The sequence below is a fragment of the Pavona decussata genome, unplaced genomic scaffold (genome assembly GCF_977016875.1).
Source record: "Pavona decussata unplaced genomic scaffold, jaPavDecu1.1 SCAFFOLD_321, whole genome shotgun sequence".
Lineage (NCBI taxonomy): Eukaryota > Metazoa > Cnidaria > Anthozoa > Scleractinia > Agariciidae > Pavona > Pavona decussata.
The window spans coordinates 1,278,452-1,297,522 of record NW_028145711.1 but is presented as its reverse complement, the minus strand read 5'-3'; the positions used below and the strand labels follow the sequence as shown (position 1 = coordinate 1,297,522).

General features: G+C 40.4%; 3 protein-coding genes across 6 annotated transcripts in view; 1 reads left to right on the top strand and 2 right to left on the bottom strand.

Annotated features, from left to right (window-relative positions):
- The first annotated feature begins 26 nt into the window (after window positions 1-26).
- Window positions 27-5,383, top strand: LOC146453951 (uncharacterized). Its single transcript, XM_085095950.1, has 7 exons — window positions 27-174; window positions 310-402; window positions 945-1,058; window positions 2,059-2,226; window positions 3,135-3,194; window positions 3,811-3,908; window positions 4,346-5,383. Exons 1-7 carry the CDS (start codon window positions 120-122, stop codon window positions 4,529-4,531), a joined length of 774 nt encoding a protein of 257 aa, XP_084952076.1. The 5' UTR covers window positions 27-119; the 3' UTR covers window positions 4,532-5,383.
- A 283-nt stretch (window positions 5,384-5,666) lies between these two features.
- On the bottom strand, window positions 5,667-9,360 carry LOC146453950 (uncharacterized). The gene is made up of 2 exons (XM_085095948.1): window positions 8,816-9,360; window positions 5,667-6,621 (listed from the first exon to the last, which is right to left on the bottom strand). The coding sequence occupies exons 1-2, from the start codon at window positions 9,277-9,279 to the stop codon at window positions 5,799-5,801; spliced, it is 1,287 nt and encodes a 428-aa protein (XP_084952074.1). The 5' UTR covers window positions 9,280-9,360; the 3' UTR covers window positions 5,667-5,798.
- A 1,854-nt stretch (window positions 9,361-11,214) lies between these two features.
- LOC146453949 (condensin-2 complex subunit G2-like) overlaps window positions 11,215-19,071 on the bottom strand; it is a 55,256-nt gene continuing 47,399 nt past the window's right edge. For 2 of the 4 annotated variants that reach the window (XM_085096013.1, XM_085096014.1), the window contains exons 27-34: window positions 18,647-18,746; window positions 18,377-18,454; window positions 17,637-17,743; window positions 16,765-16,896; window positions 15,103-15,197; window positions 13,937-14,037; window positions 12,427-12,517; window positions 11,215-11,420 (exon numbers count right to left, since the gene is read on the bottom strand). In XM_085096013.1, the coding sequence (XP_084952139.1) occupies window positions 11,351-11,420; window positions 12,427-12,517; window positions 13,937-14,037; window positions 15,103-15,197; window positions 16,765-16,896; window positions 17,637-17,743; window positions 18,377-18,454; window positions 18,647-18,746 (774 nt within the window). In that variant the 3' untranslated portion in view covers window positions 11,215-11,350. The remainder of the gene's footprint in view (window positions 11,421-12,426; window positions 12,518-13,936; window positions 14,038-15,102; window positions 15,198-16,764; window positions 16,897-17,636; window positions 17,744-18,376; window positions 18,455-18,646; window positions 18,747-19,071) is intronic. The other 2 variants (XM_085096015.1, XM_085096016.1) reach the window with 1 other exon arrangement.

Here is a 19,071-nt window from a genome sequence, read left to right as displayed (position 1 = left end):
AATGACTTTAACTGCTGTTCACAAGTACGTGGGCGCGGCTGAAAGCAAGATGGCGGTGAATTCGGCTGAGAAGTTTGTGTGAAAATCATGTTTGAAGAGGAGAAAATTTAGATCTTATTATGACTCTGAATGGTCAAACGCTAACGAGATTCGCCAGGAATGCACTTTTGGCAGGTGAGGAAAGAGAACTGCGTCTCCAAACTAATGAGTCCTAAAATAAGTCTTCAAACTGTTTCAAAAATTCTTCAATTTGTGATGTGAATCTCCAGTCATTCGATGGAAATTATTAATTTGTTTCTCTTCCTTTAGTCGGCATTGGTGCTGGGGGAAGTGTTTTGGTAAACACAGTACGTCGTGATTCAGACAGAGCCAAGAAACTTCTGTGTTATACCGCTGTATCTGGTAAGTTTATCATAATTATGCAGGTGCAAAGCCCCCTCCCCCACCCCCCCCCCCCCCCGGTGTGGAGGGGGGGAGGGGAGGAAGGAGCTCACATATAAAAGTAACGTGGGTGATTGTTGGAAATTTTGAAAAGAACCCCTAAAGGGTACCAGAATGTGGTCTGAACAATTTTTTTTGCTCTTTAGAGCTACCAACTCTAGACCAATACACTGCACTGTACACTGACACTTTGACAATTTAGATTTTAGCACCGTAAGGGGTACCAAACCACAAATTTTAATCCCTAAAAGTTACGAGGATCACCCCTTTCACTTTAATACGGGAGTCTCTCCTCCCAGGGTGCAAAGTATTTAGACTGAAACTGATGATCTTTCTATTATTATTATTAATTTAGGTTTTATGTATTTATCTATTTATTTTTATTATATGACTCTTATGATCATAATTATCACTATTGTTATTGATGACATGTGAATGCATTGAGACTCTAAATGTGCTCATAAAAACATTATGATTATTGTTGTTGTTGTTGTTTTCATCAGGTTTAACAGGTATTAGTGTTGGTTGTACTTATGCCGCCATCAGGACACAAAATCTGCTTGCTTACTCATTCTCTACTGGTGTGTCTTTTTTCACCATTTCAGGAATGTTTTTTGGTGAGTTTCCACTCTGCTTCATGTTGTTTGTTCACTTTCAAAGTGAAAAGTTGTGACTCCAGTCTTTCAAAAGGACTTGTGATGTTTCAGCCTAAGTTTTGAGTTTCTGGGGATAGATCTATTTGCTTTAGTGACATGTTGGAAGATGGATTCCTCTTTTGTTTGGTACAGCTATACCCCAGAGAGCAAACATATCGCAAAGAGATTGCTCAGGGCTAGCATTTGTTAACAACAAACTAAGCATGGCAGTATTTAATTCTCTGCAGTTTCCAAAGATGCCACCAGGAAAGCCTGGGTTTTCTGCATACATTTTTTGTTGTAAACAAAGTACATGTACAGTCAAGAGAAACAAAATAAAGGTCCATGTTTATTGCATTTGACGTAGTAAGAACTTATTCCTAATACCCGACTGAACAGATCTTGGGACGCGTATCTGGCATCCCTGCAGTTTTTGTCGGGGCAGGTAACATCATCGCCAACTTGTCAAAGGAGAGAGAGCCTGGGATCAAGATCATCAAACGCACTCCCTAATCTTTGATTAGTAATAGTCTATTAAATTGAAGGCTACAAGCAAAAATTCAGCTGATTCTGAGCAATTTGTCATTTCAAGGCCAAATCATCACATACGATAATTTCGCTTTCAACCCTTCAGTTTGTGCGCCTAGTGACCTGGCCTTTGGGTGAAAGAATTGTTTTGATATAACCTGAGTACCCCTCAGAAAAGCAGGATACTCAGGCTAGTTTTACAAACCTCCTGCGAACTGGTTTGTTTTTACATATCGACACACTGAGTTTGAATCAAAGCAAAGTCAACTTCAGCTTGACTTCCATGCAAAAACCAGGTCATGAAGCACACAACTATAAAATGGGCTATCATGGCATGTGAGGATTTCATTCACAAACACAAACTTACAACCATTCTCCTAAAGCATACTAAATAGCATGCTTAAAGGTACTGCTCAGTAGTTTTAATTTTTTCATGTGTTGTATTTGTCAACAGTGATCCGAGACAACTTGCTATTGTCCTCAAAGGCTCATGAATGGAGAAGAACTCTTGATGAGATGCAAGGGAATCCAACTATAACTACAAGGAGAGAGGCAATGAGCAGCATGCAGGCTAGTGCTCTCAGTGGTGGGGCTACTGGCATGCTCCTGTCCTGTGCCATATGTAAGTGAAGCCCTGTTATCAAAAGAAAGTAAAATGTGACACAGGCATTACTCGTGGGAGCTAGGTCGTGACTGTAAACTAGGTTCATGTGTCAAACATCCTGGGTACTCTCAGGATTTGAATGTCAATGCCTGGTATGTGTGAAAGAAATGTGACCTTTTTGTTTTACTGTACCTTTAAATAACATACATGTATGCGGACTCTAAAGTTCAAGATTCAACCAATCGTCATGCTTTTCACTGTTGTCAATCACTGCAGAGGACCTCTGAGAAAACATAAAAGTTTGTCTCATCTGGGTCAAAAGGTCATGTTCATGCACTGTGATTGATGAATTTCTTTCCACTTTGTCAGTTTCTGTATTTTTGTGGTCAGCCAGTTGTCACCGTAGTTATGATTGGCGGCAGTGAAACACACAAATCATTGGTTGGGGTTGAAGTTCAGAGACCATATGTTATTGAAAGGCACAGTGAGCTTGGTGATTAAATGAACATTTTTTTCCCAGTTTAACTAGTTGGGAAAAATTATTTAAAAATGAAAACAGTTTGTCTTATCATTTTCTGTATTCTCATTACTACACTGTACATGTGACATCCTTGATTATTATGCATTGATGTCGTAGAGAGAATATAGAAACCAATCGATAAGGAAGACATTACTGAGGCTGTACATTTATACAGTGATTAAGCTTTGAATACCTTTGTTTGAGAATGGTCGGGGGGAGGGAGTTAATTTTAAGAGTTGAATCATGACTGTTCACAAAGGGACTTTTATATTACTTGCCCAGAAGAAACAATGACATCATAGAAAAGAGAATCTTCCAAACACTCTCTTTCTTTTGTGCTTTTTTTCATTGCCAAATGTGTTTCTCATTAAGCAGCAATTCTTTTGTTGATTTTTTTTTTTCTCAGGGAGAGGCCCAGGAGTGGTTTTCCTGAACATCCTGCAAGGTGTTTTGATAGCTTCAGTAGGTAAGGGAGTGATTTATTTCAAGTTAACCGCTTGTAAGCCACAACTTAAAGGTCCTGTCCACACCTATATGTACACTGTACAGTATGATTTTTGCAATATACATTTACATTCGTAAACACATATTTATTGTCAGTTTGCAAGTAGCCTCATCCGTCCACATGAAAACGAAATTAAAGCGACATCTAAGACATGAAAAACCTGTATTGAACATGCTTAGATCATCCGCCATACTAAAGTTTGCTCTTCTTTTTGACTGGGTTTGATGCTGTGACCTCGGTGGCTGATTAAGCATACGTCCATATGTCCACACGAAAACATTTTTCTTTTTGTTGAAGCGTTTTCAGAAATATTCACGCAGGAAATCATTTTTAAAAACGTGTTTATAATGACAGACTACATGTTGTCAACCTTTTTCCTTTGGACAGGAGACCTAAAAGTACATAAAATCTTCATTTTCAAGTGTAAATGTATGCATTAGAGGGGCCATGCTGTGCTATCTTGGGGCAATTCTACAAATGTATACATCTTTAATTAATTGTAAGGTTTACAAACACGGAAAGCGTTTCCCATTTTGGAAATAAATGCATTCACTGTTTGTTTGTATTCACGCTTTAGGGCAATGGTCAGTTGACAAGTGTCGAATCTGGATTTTAGAAGAAACCATCAAATACCATTATCCTGAACTAGTCGCCAATGCCAAGCGGAATGAGGAGGTAATATTGCCTGTTTAGAAATTTTTCTCTTTCTTCCAAAGAGAAGGGGACTTATCCATGAACAAGTGACTTCTGCGATACCATTGGAGTGCTCTACTCAGGGTCTAAAAATAATATAGCCTGTGAACAGGCTCCCAAGTGGGGTTTAGGGCGAAAAGAAGAATCGGCGAGCCGGGCGAGCGGAGCACAGTCTGGGAGAGAGAAAGAAAGAAAGCGGATTCTTTTCCCGTCCCCGCCGCACTCTCCCCCAGACCGCGCTCTGCTCGCAAATTTTTCTTTTCGCCCTTAACCCCACTAGGAGAAGGTACAGCCTCCCCAACGTTTTTTTTAGGGGGGGGGGAGTGGGGAGAATTGCGTGACGAGCCAAAAGAACGTCTGCGAGAGAGGCTAACCAGAGAGTCACCACAGCTTATGCTGATCTTTTGTTTTCTTTGTAGAGCTGGGAAAATTGGATGATCAGAAAGCTGTCCGGAAGAAGTTACGGCTCACATTTGAACGAAAAACTTCGCAGCTATGAAATTCAGCTAGAAATACTCGTGGAAGAAGAGGCGAGATTGCTTCGGTTGTTAGAAGAACGAGACAATAAAACAATGGCTACCGGTGAAAAGACGACAAGAAAATGAACATTGGATTCCGAAATACCAACGCGGCAACAATCGAAAAAAAAAAGAAAAACAAGGGGAACAAAGATTTGCTTCAACCTCCCCACGCCAGAACATTGTGGAGACCAGTGGACTGTCTTTCTACGACACATCTTTTGAGACTACATTCGTTGCTAGAATTTGAAGTTACGTATTCACGTATTTCTCGATCTTGATTTTGATTATGTCTGCGTGATACACATTGAGAATTCAAGGGAAATCACTACCGTGAAGGAGGTTTGGAAATTGTGATGTTAATTATCATAACATTTGGTGAACTTTTCCTTTGAATTTCTCCGAGAATTATTAACTGTTTGGGTAGCTATATATCAAGCACTTCCAATACCTGGAAGTTGGTACAAAAAAAACTGCCTCGTTTTTTCCAACCCAATTCTCAGTGTTTGGGAATCGGATGAAATACTCTACCTCGTGTTTATTTTGTCGAATTCTGGATCGCAAATCGCAGATTTTTGGTACGGGTTCTTTGGCACGGTTATTTAGAGGTTAAACAAAAACGAAACTTTCACTTCAATTCCATTTCCAAACTTTTTTTAAATCGGTAACTGAATTTACCGACAATTCGAATAACACCATAAGTGTTGAAAGTTGACGTGGTGTTTTTCTCTTTTTACAAAAACTGCTTATGTACAATATCTGATCCAAACGGGAATTGTTGAGGGTATGCTCTGTCTGTTACTGTGAAAAGGGTTTTGGATGTCACACGATCTCAACCTTCTATCCCTTGGACGGAAAGATTGCGTGACGAGCCCAACACTTCTTGGAGTAAAATAAAATACACATATTGTGAATTTAGTAATAAAAGACATTACAATACGTTCGTGGTTTGATCTGTTTTATTTCCCTTTAATCGAATATGGGGACAAGTCGGTGAGGATATTAGTTGAAAATATTTAGTTGGATGCGGCAACATCTTCGCTTCATGTGAGAAGACGAGTTGTTGGTGAAGATTAGCTTTGTTCTTGAGAGTTTGACGGTGTGACTGAAACGTGAGTCCTTGATAAGGGTTTAGTTAAATAGATTGAGGGATGCATCGTCGGTATGTCTGTGACGAAGTGGTAGGTTTGGTAAGGAGCGTTAGTTCAAACGCGCCTAGCATCAGACAAGAGACTACACTTGCAAGAAGCGAGAGACACGCGCATTTAGTGTGTTAGTTCGCATTCAGTTGATGAAAGGGAAACACAGTCAAATGGCTTTGTTTTTTCCCAAGCTGTTCGGCCATCTTTGGAGTTCAGCATCCCCTTCTGCCACACCCTCGTTGAAACCGTCCGCTGCCCATGGCCCTCTTTCGGTTGGTATTGTGGTGATACTTTTGAGTCATTGCCGCATGCGCCCGCTTCAAGTTTTTCTTGGTGTCTTGCCGCTTGGTCTTTTTTCCCGCAAGCGTGCGACTCCTTTCCTCGCCAAAACCCTTGCCACACAATGACAAGTAGCATTCTCGCGTGGGCTCGCGAGCTACTTCACTACGACCACGCGCGTGATCTTCGTTTGCTTTGCAGCTGAGATATTTCTTGCTAACGGACAATAACTGTAGAAACTGAGTCCACAAAAACATGGCGGCCTTTGGCAAGTGATGTTTCAGCCTTGAGGTCATTTCACAAATGTCGCTGATCACAGACATCGCGGGCTGTACAAACCAGTTCTCCTGTGGTTGCTCCGCTTTCCATTCCAGTGCTAATAGAGGCATAGGTGTGCGTGCGGGCTCAGAAGAAACTACAGGCGGGTCAAAACAGGGCAACTCAACCTCTGCAACAGAGTTGAATTTACGTCGTTTCCTGATTGACAGTTGAACCAAATCGTACACGTGATCATGGCTTAGAGCCATGCGCAGTGGTAGCTGACGCTCATCTCCGATTCCTCCCACAAATTCCAAACCTCGTTTTCGTGTGAGGTTCTCGAGATCCCATAGCAGTTTCTTCACAGGCGAAGACTCAAACGGGACAACAGCCTTGCAAGTGCTGAGATCATCAATGAGTGGGTGTTTGGGTTGTAGTTTCATTGGTTCAATGCCTGGCTCGTAGCTTTTCAGTTTCATTCCAGCTGGTGACTTGAGGCTGGAGAATTAATACCGGCAAAATGAGCTAAAACATGTCTTTTAACTTATGCCCAATTCACACCAAGGCTTAAACGCGTTTTTAAAAGCTGTTTAGTTAAACACAGTTTAAAATTATTTCCTTCATAAAATAAATAAGGCTGCTTTCGAATTTTTGTCGACTACACATTTAGCACAAATGAAAGCATAAGGTCAAGTTTACTTGAAGCTTATCCCAGAGCCAATGTTTCAGCTAATGGTTCAGTTCTTTGCAAGAACAACCAGAAGATGATTTTATCGTCGCTATTTCTCGGACATGGTATAATGGCTCATATACCATGGCTGCTAAGCCAATCAAAACTCTAGAACTGCACGATCCAATGATCACGTTAATAAATGGGCATATGGTCTAATGGCTGAAGGTACCACAAAATGTCGCGATGGTGACAGCCTTAAAAATTGTTGAATCCTTAACGGAAAAAAGGCTTGAGACCAAACGTTCACGGATGATGATCGACCGCATTTATTTTTCCTCTTGATGGTTCATCAGTTTGAACCCTGACGCTTTCTGCCAGATTTTTAACTGAAATCGCGAACGTTGATGTCGCGAAAGAAGAAATTACTGTTTTGTTGGTCGTTATGAAAAGACTAGGAAGAAAAGTTACATCAAATATTCCAATTTAAATGTCGTTATATGTCCAAACTCTACAATTCGTTCACAACGATCTTTTTAGAATTAGGGCTGAGGACGACATTGGATTTATCCAATACTCCTCTGCTATTCTTTTCCAGGATAGGCTAAAAAGAATCGGAAATAAGTGTGCAGCGATTACGAAATTAGTTTTGTCCTTAAGGATGGTGAAAACGTTCGTTTGGCCCGATTAATGATTACGCGGGAAAAGCAGATCTTAACAAGGGCTATTGTAGCCTGCGAACAGTCGTCTGAGCGCGCTCAGGAAGCCCGTTCGCAGGCTAGGGCTATTGGAATTCAAAAAGAAAATTGGAGGCAACAGCATCTGCAAATGGTTAGACTTTGTAGTCTAGTCTCGGATAAGGACGATAAACCGTAGGCCCTGTCTCACGACCCTTGTTTGTAAATAACTCTGTGGGACGTTAAAGAACCCACTCACTGTTCGCAAAGAGTAGGGGACACAGTTCTGGGTGTTGTGGTCTGGTCTTTGTGTGTATATTCTCATGGTTGGGTGGGTAAATGCTCGGAGATATTAGCTGCATAAGCTACTCTTAAAATCCGAGGGTAAATAAAGGTGATGTGATGTGATGTGAAAAGGTAAATATTTGAAGGAAAACTTGCTGGTATGGAACCAGCTCAAGGCCTCTATAAACAGCCAAACGTCACAATGCTTCCATGAATAATTTCCCGTTTGCGTGCGCAAGTATAACAACATCTATTGCAATCACAGAATTCGCGACCGAGAACTTGAGGCAATAAGGGTTTTTCACGGTGAATTTTTTTTTTCACGTTTTAATTCCGTGGCAAGTGGTGCCGGAGCGTGTAATTGGCTTTTGGTTGACTTTCGCTTGTCGCTACCTGATCCATTCACTAATCTAGAAATGCATTCGAGTGCGAATAAATACAAGTTAAAAAAGAAAAAGAAAAAGAAAAAACAGCTTAGTGGTAGAACATCCGAAGTAGGAAGGTCTTAGGTTCGACTCCTGATACGAGCACTCGGATTTCCTTTTACCGAGTACGCCTGTGTCACTGGCTGAATAATACATCATTTTCGCTAAGCAGGTTTTCTCAGTTATGTGTAGTCATGGGCTCCTGTTATTAGCTATTCTTAACAAGCAATATTGGCTTTTATGAAAAACTGGATCATTTATTTATTTATTTGTTTTTTTGTTGTTTTTTTTTTTTTGGGGGGGGGGGTAAAAATTTGATCAGTGGCCGTGGTATATGAACCATTATACCATGTCCATAAATATGGTGCATGCTCACGTCAGCGAGAAAAGAAAATACGAGCGTTGGATATGGGATGATAATGCTCATCTCTTATGCTCATATCCGACGAGCGCTTGTGGAATAATTGTTACCTAAACATTCGTAACTCAACTTTAAAAAGTTGAGTAAATAGTGGAGAAGTGCCCAAAATTTGTAGTGTGATTTTCGTTGCAAACACGCACCTCGAGACCAATGTTTGAAATTCGGAGACGGGGGCGCGAGCCGTGGAATTCAAATAAAACGGAACTTATCCTACCTTTTCACGTTCACGCGTGAAACTGTCATATTTCCCAGTTTTCCAAGGGGTCGTGGTACCTTCATCGTAATCATTTCTAGCAGACAGTTGACCTTTTGCAATCGCTCTATATTCCTCCACTCCTCTTCGTCAGGCGGGCTATACCTCAAAGGACGTTCGATCTTATACGGTTGGATGGCCTTTCTTGGGAACATACGAGAAATCATTTTGCCATGAAAGAATTTTTGAGATTTTTCGATATTTCTTTCGCCATTTCCGTTGTTGCGAGCCACGGGCAGTCTCTCCGCATGCTCATCGGCAACTGGAATCACAACATAGTCTTTTAAGAATTCCTCGTCTTCATTGGTCAATTCTACATCGACTAACAGCCAATCGCCTTCTTCCAATTCGACAACGAAACATTCCTGGAGTGGATTTACGTCTGCTTCTTCCGTGAACAACCATTTTCCAAACAAACTTATCATTACCGATACAGATCAACAAAGCTATGGTAATTTTATCTCATTCGAAGAAGGACTTCAAATCAAGAGACATTAACTTGTCGATAATTGATGATTATGTGCTCTGTCATAACGTTCTAATTTATAATGAGGTTTTGGCTTATCACTACGTCATCAATTATTATTTTTATCTCCTTCGAAGAAGGACTTCAAATCAAGAGACGTTAACTTGTCGATAATTGATGATTATGTGCTCTGTCATAACGTTCTAATTTATAATGAGGTTTTGGCTTATCACTACGCCATCAATTATGGAACGCGCGCGGTGCGCGTGGATTTTACGCAAGTCATATAATATTACAAGCGAGAATATAAGAGAAACCAAACAGACTGAAACATAATATCATATTGCCATGCTTACAGCCGAAAATTAAACTGGTAAGTTTTATTTTCTCGATAACAAAAAAGTTCTGTCAGTGGAGCTCGTCCGCGATAAGAACGTGCGTTGTCGTTGAACTACCTTATTATAGGAAATTAACGCTCCTGATAATTAAGGTATTGGAAATTAACGCGACTTAAATTAACGCGAATTCAAGGAAAAATAACTTTCCCAATAAAGGAAATTAACAAAATTTCAAAATGAAGGAAACTAACGCGACTTATACAACGAATCAGTATTTGAGACAACAGGAACATTTTTTTTTTAACACTAAGTGTAAAGGTTCCAAATGCAAACAGTGTTCGTTTAATTGTACACAAACGTAGGCATCAGGCAAAGGGATCTGACCACTTCGAATGTTCCTTGCAGTGTCCATGATACTGGCGGATCTCTGCAGTGATAAAACAATGGGTTTTTTCCTTTCTAGAGTGTATCGAGAATCTGGGGTGAAAATTATGCAAATTAAGGTCGCGAAAAATAACGCACCATTTATTTAACGTCGCGGAAATTAACGTTAACAAAAATTAACGCGACTTAAATTAAAGCGTTGATTTCCTTTAATTGGGTAAGTTCCGAAGAGCCTGAGGATATTGGGAGCAAGACTGAGGAGGGACGGTCTACGGACAATACCAAGATCGCGTGCGGGAGAATCCACGTTCCCGGTCTTTCAGTTAGCGCCTCGGGCCTCGCGAGTTTACCGTTCTGGCGACCATTTCGTTATTTTTTCCACATCGTTAGCCCGGGATCATGGCCTGCTGATATTTCATAGTGCAAGCACAGCGTGGTGAAAGTACCGAACAAACTCGTAATTACAAGCATGTGCCCCAGACACTTATGCAAAAATCTCGACAAGATGCATTCTCTCTTCCCTTGTGCGCATGACTGACGGCAGATACATGCGCAGTCGAGAAAATGGCTCTGGGGTCTAGAATGGATGATATGTCGGTACTGACTTATTGATTACAAGTTTACAATATCAGGCTTTCAGTTCCCGACTGAAAAGATACGTAAGATCAGTGCTCTTTTCCTCATGGTCCCAGCCTCGTTTTCAGGCCTAACAGCGTTTATCGAGGGAGCCGAGCTTTACCGTCGGAAGCTTGGGACTGAATCCCGTGACAAGTCAACGTGTGACGTCACAATCGACAACGCGCTAAAGACGCCTGGGGGTGAGGCTGTTATGGTCCCAAAGTAGGTATTCTTTAGTTCCGGTTATGTTCCTTGTTTTTTTCACTCTTTTGTGCGATATTGGTGCAAATAACCGAGAACTAAGACAACCAGGACGGTAACATCAAGGTCAACGACGCTTAAAACGAATTCAGTTTATTGTACGTAGCTATTTTCCCGCTCGGTACCGAAAATCTTTTTAAATGTGGCTCAGTTATCTAGGAGTTCACTTCCTTACATCAGTGTTTAAGTTTCAAATAGATCAAGTCGGGCAAAATTCGTCGTCGCGGTTGTTTCAGGTCCTTTATCTGATTGCCTGGAAGAGGTTTAGCTAGAAAATTAATAGCAAGAGTAAGTCAAGTTTTACAAAAGACAAACGTATATTTTTCATAACGTGTTAAGAGTGAGGTTAGTGTATTACAACTCAACATTCATTCATAAAAAGAAAACTAAAATGCTCCTTGGTTCTGGGAAGACTTTGGTTCACGGATTTCACGAGACGATCTGTAACTTGGAGAGCAGCGTTTGAACAACCAATCTGGCTCCTTTAACCTCATCACTGCTGGAATAGACAAACAAAGAGAAATGTTGTCGTTCGCAAGTTCACCATTTAGACCGCTTAACTTCCCAATCACACGGTTATCAGTCGAAAACAAACAATGCAACTTCACTGTCCAAAAAAAGGGAAAAAAAAGTTCACAATACGCCATTTCCACGATGGAATCATTATACTACAACCACCACAATCCTTCATTTTTTTTTCCTCAGGCAAATTAGGGCTTTTCTCAGTTTTTTCTCATTTCACCGTAGCTGGGATGATAAAATTTCAATAGCAGCGGGAAAACGAAATGAGTTGTGGTGGCGGTAGTAAAATGGAGCCTTAGTGAAAATGGCCTATGTGTACTTAACTAATTTTACCGACCAGTGATCAACGGCAAGGCAGATCTGTATTCATATAATAGAACACGCAAATGCGCGAATCACTGATTGCAAAATTCACATAACTGAAACAGTTTCAATAGATAACGCAATCACAAAATCATGATGACATTAATGTACTTACTCTCGACAAAAGGATCAAAAGGCTATTATGAAGTTAGAGGCTTTCAAAAGTGGAGACATCCTTTTAAGTGTGGGTAGGTGGATACGAAAAGGCTTGTGGGGAAACTTGCTAAGGAAGAAAAATTTATTCCGACGCTACCAGCCTGTTGCATCTATCATTATTATTCAACACATTGTAACACTGCTCAAATATGGTCATGGTGCACTGAATATTCGCCGTCCGTAGTCAACAGTTATCCTGCGATATGCGTAATTTCGTCTGTCGAGGATAAATGGCAAAATAAAGATCGTCTCTAGCTTTTCTGCAACAAAACTGTGCTTTGTTATCAATATGTGGAATAATCAAACAATTATCCACCTAACTCTTGAGGAATATCCCCTGATTTAAGCCAACTCGGCCTACGGCTTCGTCTGCTAAGTATCAGACGATATTCCACGCAATTTCGCGGGAGATTGTTAAATGTGCGTTTCTTTCAAATTATTATAGCGATTTTACAAGCACAAACCTTTGTTCCAAGTCGTTATTTCCCTCCGATGTCTTCACCCGCTCAGCAATATGCAGCGCGCACGTTTTAACTACACCTGTGTCAGCAGTTCCTTAAGAAAAAAATGCGGCAACCTGTTAGGCAAGGACAGTAGCTTCCACTAGCAAGGCAGAAAATGGTTTAAATGAGTTGCGTAGTGAACTCCCACAACTGGAAACATGGATGACATTTCCTTTTGTGTACTACACTGTATAAGCATTAATAATTAGTGTTATAAGTATATAATGTTAGCATTGCTTTAGTATTAGAATCGTATCTTTTTACAGTGCGACGCGTCTTACCGTGGCCACCCAACAAACCTTTTTTTTACAAGTTAGCCATAAAATACAAAACGACATGTTTCAATAACTCGTTGTTGCGTCACTTGCCTGTTGGACTTTGCAAGGAGGCGTGACCGTTAATGAAATACGCGTATCCTGTGGGATACAGGGATATTTTTGCGCGGTTTAAACTATGCGGAAAAAGCAGAACTTAGCAAGTGCTCTTGGTATCCAAAAAGAGAATTTGGGGTAGCCATGCACTTTTCAGAGATAATAAACTTCAATTAAAAAAAAAAAAAAAGCAATACATGACCTTGTATTTCAGTTTACTGTTTTTTAGAATAATTGTGGCTCGTCATCTCAAAAAAATGTGTGGTTTTCCCCAATTTTCTTTTTGGATTCCAACAGCCCTTGCTGAGATCTGCTTTTCCTGCATAGTCATAAACCACACAAAAATAATTCCTTATTAGTAGGCACCGTCCTTAAAATATGATTAAATTTAAAGAGTAAAGACCTGAAAATGTTACTTTCCTTTTCTATTTTATTCTCGTCGATAAAATTCACGATACATATCAGATCGAAGACAAGGTGTATCCTCTGTTATTATTCAACACATTGTAACACTGCCCAAATATGGCCATGGTGCACTGAATATTCGTCGTCCGTAGTCAACAGACATCCTGCGATACGCGTAATTCCGTGTGTCGGCGAGAAAAATGGCAAAATAAAGATCGCCTCCAGCTTTTCTATAATAAAACTGTGTTTTGCTATCAATGTGTTGAATAATAAAACAGTTACCCTACTCAATCTTGCGGAATATCCCCTGATTTTAGCCAACTCGGCCTACGGCCTCGTCGGCTAAGTATCAGGCAATATTCCACGCGATTTCGCGGGATAATTGTTCATTATTAAAAACTGGATCGTTGTAAAATGCAATTCGAGCGATTTGATTGGGTTGGCGGCCATGGTATATGAGGTATTATACCATGTTCGAGAAACAGAGACCATTAAATTGTCTTCTAATTGTTCTTGCAAAGTGAAATCAGCAAAATCTAGCAACATTTCTTGATTGTTTTTAATCAACCATTTATTCCACTCACGCTTGTTGGACATGAGATGATTATAGCGCGCGCAGATTGATTGCAATATAAACCTTCACCATAAATTATTTTTCCTTTACTGACTGCAGTCAGCAGTAGGTCCACACAAACCTTGAAGCGCTCCCAAAAGCCTCGCAACAGATGTCTGAGAGTCAATTGCTTCATCAACTGCTCCTGATAACACTTGTTGCTTCAATTCAAACATGAACGATCTGTGAAGTGAAAACAAGCAAGGGATGAAGTACCACAAACTGTGTGAGCCGCGTAGCACCCATGTAATGCGATAGAAATGGAATGAAATTTCATTCCATTTCTAAAGGATGAAGTAAGTAATTATGTCAGTGTGTCCCTGGTGTATCGTCAATTCGTCCACATGTGAGCTACAGTGAAGCACTCTATGACACTACTCAGCTCCGTCGTCAACACGAAAACAGTCAATTCGCCTACAGTCAATACATCGTTATCCACGTTCTGTCAACACGTGTGGGCGAATTACCTAACATGGTGTCCGCTAGTTTGATGTGGGCGAATTGGGCTGCGGTAAATGCTTTTCATAGTCCCAGTATGATATAATTCCCATTGGGAAAACTTCATCTAAAGTTAAGTTCTGAGATGGTCAGTTTTTTTCCCCATTAATTGTTTTGTTTTGTTGTTTAATATAACTATGCCGGACAAAATGTGAAGACTACAATGACTTTTTTAATCAATCCCCAGGTTCATAACTGGAAGTTTTAAATGACCGTAAGTGGTTAATGTGGAGAGAAAATATCTCCAATAATGATCTCTTCTTAATATTCATGAAGTTATTGGGACCACACAGATAATTTCGGTTAACAAAAGTTTGACCCTTAACAGCTCTGACGAATAAAGGGTACTTTGTAAACTGGTTCCCTTTCTTGGAAAAGGAAACACACAGGACACAATCTATAAAAAACAGCTTTGTCCTTTCGTGACCTTAACGAATAACGTAAACTAATTCCTATAAAGAACAAAATGCTTCTCCCTATTAAGAGTTGACCAAGCTCTTTCCATAATAAAAAAAAATTCTTTTTTCCCAGCATTATATGTTATTTTCCCTCTGTTCCTTCTGCTATCGGAGAAGAATTTTAATACACTATTGCTGGAAACGTAATAACTTTCTGACGAAAACTGTATCCGTTTACTCTGAGTATGGCCCACACCCTTGACCCCCCTCCCCTCACTCAACCGAACGGACGTCTCTTTTGGATTAATTTTCCTGGTAATTGTTCGCTTCTGCTATATCGTTCTTATCTTACCTTAATAGAGCTTGTGAACTTGTAATCATCTTTAATAAGAATGCAGTCAGCCTGGGCAACTCAGGGTCACTGGGATCTTCTTCCAGTGACAATTTCTATAAAGAGAAATAAATCCAATTTATGACCAGTTAGATTAACATACAGTTTCAGACGATCAACAGTGGACCGTAGAGAAAACAATGATTTTTTGCTGCTTGGACAAAGGACGAAAATGATGGATCGGAGAATTAACTATCTAGTAGTGTAAAGCTCCATTCACACCAACAAAACATGTTTAATTAAACCAGGTTAAGCAAGATGAAAATTGGTAACAGTCAAAGCTGAACTATTGCCTTTGACATAGGATTCAAGTAAACTGAACTTATGCTTTCATATGTGCTAAATCTGTAGTCGACAAACATCTGAAAGCAGCTTTTATGGAGGAAACAATTTTGAACTGTGCTTAACTAAACAGCTTTTATACGTGTTTAAGCCTTGGTGTGAATGGGGTATAAGTCAAAGTGCTCAAATGAGCACTCTAACCTACACTACAGGGTTAATTCCCTGTTCCATCATTTCGTTTCATTCATGCTAGCAGCAAAACATTCATTGTACCCTTCACATTTACACATTTACAACTCCGCAATTATCACCATAATCATGCACCCACGACTTGCTCCCGTCTGACCTCTTTTCATTTATTTATTTATTTATTTGCCTTACAAAAAAAAGAAGAAATGGTAGAATTTACAATAATGGCGAGGAGACCTCAAGAAACCACCAGGCTTATAAGAGAGGCCACCTCGGCTGTCATTAATAAATATAAAATATTGCTGCGTAAGTGCGGCTTGGTCAATTCACGATTTTATAAGATAAAAACTGCAACATTTTTTTCTTAAAGGTGAAAAAAACTAGATGAACAAGTAATTGATTTTGGGACCTTGGTAAAGGAATGTAAATTGCTTACGATTTGTTCGACAAGAATACGATCGATAGTGGTTGGTTGTTCTGGTGCCATAATTATGCACTTGGCTACTTGTTAAAAACAAATTCGAAACATTGGAGGTAATAGTTAATTTTGACTCTTTGACAATAATTGATTTTTGACTCTTAGCTCAGTCGCAACGAATCCGGGGGTCGTGAGTTCGATTCCCGCCGAGGTCGAAGATTTTTATTGTTTGACTCATTCGGTCTCCTTACCAGAGCTAACGCTTGGTGGAAAATTCTTAGTTTCATTTGGCACTACAACAGACACTGCAGAGCCGACCGGTTGGCTAAGTAGATAGAGCATCGGACTACCGTGCAGGAGGTCGCGGGTTCAAACCCCGGCCGGACCACCACTACGGGGCTTTAAATAACTGAGGAGAAAGTGCGGCCTTTTTGTAATGACATTTGCAAATGGTTAGACTTTCTAGTCTTCTCGGATAAGGACGATTAACCGTAGGCCCCCTCTCACAACCTTGCTCGTAAATAACTCTGTGGGACGTTAAAGAACCCACCCACTGTTCGCAAAGAGTAGGGGATGTAGTTTCTGCTGTTGTGGTCTGGTCTTTGTGTGTATATTCTCATAGTTGGATGTGTAAATGCTAGGAGATATTAGCTCCTTATAATTTACTCTAAAATCCGAGGGTAAATAAAGATATGAAGATGAAGAGTCAATTCTCCGAGACAACAGCAGCATACCTGTTGTTTGATATCAGTCAGTAAAGCAGACAGGAGAGGGGCCATTAAGCTGGTGTTTGATGCAGAGCGGCGTTTTCCGACCTCCGTAAGCAGAAGGACCTCGGCTAGGGCGGGACGGACCGCTAGAAAGGCCTGAAATACGAAAAAAGGATACGTGATGTCAAAGAAATACCAGAGTTTTTGCACAGCTTAGTTGATCGTCTTGATCATTTCAATAAACCACGAAGACTAACACCTTTCTCGATAAATGAAGGAGTGCCTGGAACAAGGCCCTAAGTGACTTTGATGTAAGGTCAAATTCTCCTTTTGTCTCACAAGTGAATACAAGGCGATTTGGAAGGAGAATCTAACAATTTATCAGCAGTCACTTAGGGCTTTTTCCAGGCACCCCTTCATTTAATAAAAAAAGTTTTTGATGGTCAAAATACTCCAAAATTCTCCAAACGCGCCTGTTGGTATCTGAGGAGACTTCCATTTAATTGTGCGCAGATTCTTGTACTGCCTCAGTAATCGTTTCTACCTTCCAACGCTAACTTGAAAAAATAGGTACGCATTGCGTACATGTGGGTAGTGACGACATAGTGGGTAAAGCACTATACAGTGCATAGTGGGTAGAGTACTGTACGGTGCACTATCCACAAAAAAGCGATCACACCCACTGACTCATTGGCTGAGTCAGACCTCCTCACTCCGCCCTATCAACGTTCGTTTGCAAGTTTTGCAAGATTTTCGATAAAAAACATGACGGGGCTGAGAGGAACAAGGCAACGAGAGAGTTAGGGTGGTTGTAAGGTGTTTTTAACTCATTCTCTTCCATTGCTCGTAAACCAAATAAATGTATAAATACATTGCGGCTGCCGAACAATCCCTACCTGGGGTAAAACATCAACTTCTGTTGTGTCGCAAGAAGAGAGAATTTCCACCAGGTTTTGAAGGACAATCGACACCGGACCTCCTCGGAGATTCATTTTCCCTGACTCTGTTGAAAGTATGATATAACAAGGATAAGTCATCTGAACTCAGGGGGAGTTTACAGGATAGCGGCACAACTTTCGTTCCGATACGAGATGGAGACTTTATACCGTATTTACCTAAACGTTTTTGCCGCTGTGTAAGCTTCAGTCTGTAACGAAACAGTTAAAGCTAAAGGAAATATGAAAGGAATAACTGCATTAACACGAGTGCGGAATAAGCTTTCGTGCCGAAAAGAGAAACTCGATCCAGTGCGGCTTCCACGATATGAGAATTTGGACCGGTATCATTTAAAGTGCTTGATCAAATCGTATGAAAATCGAAAAAAAATTCTTGCCAATTTTTCTTTCCCGTGTTTGAGGCGTAAAAAAGGGTCAGATTTTCCTTCCGGTGAAATACAATACCGCGCAAGATTTGAGACCGGGGATAATATAGCTGTGACGTCATTGTAGGAGCCCTACTTTCGCAGTTTCTCTATTTCTCAGTTTTTTCATTCCGAGCATTTAGCATTCCCATTCATAGTTTCGTCCACAGTTTTATTCCTCTACACACGACTTTTGTGGCGACAAATTCGCATTTTGAGAGTGAGAGAAAGTTGAACAAACATGACGCCAAACACCCCTTCATTATTAATACTCACCGTCCCTCAAGAGCGTGCTGTGTGCTGCTTGATACAGGAGTTTAGCAAGCTGAGGTAAAAAATCCACCGCTTTACAACCTGTGGGACACAAAACAACATAAGTTATATGTGAGGGTTAAGAGAATAGTTCTCTTTACGATAAACAAATAACTCAATTGAGAAGAAAGAAAAGAAGAGAAAAGAAAAGAACGATCTCCCAGTAACGAATTACAAATAAATGAAAACTGCGTATAAGGATTAACCATCACGACACAAAACAAAAACGCTCACCTAGTCTAGCCAGAGATGTGGTGAAAACTGCCGTTTGGTTGTAGAATTTTTCTTGTGCAATTCCAAGCATTACCATCTCGCTCAAGCAAGTTAGAATGGTCTGGAAAAATATTTACAGTTAGGTTCGATTTCAATACACTTCCACGTATACATTATAACACTTTAAGCTTTAAGAGAATCCAAACAATCTTTTCCACAAACTTATATGGGATTATGTATCAAGGCTGAGAGACGTCCATCTTGCACACACAAAAACACGAAACAGTTTGTACTCAAAGTTACCTCAGTGTCGTTCAAAAGGAAACAGCCTTTGTCCGATTAAGGGACGGGGGAGGGGAGGAAGCGTGTGCTCCAAGTGTTCCACTCTCATATGGTAGGAGGAATTCTTTACGAAGGGAATAGCGAGCCTTAGAAGAGCGATATTT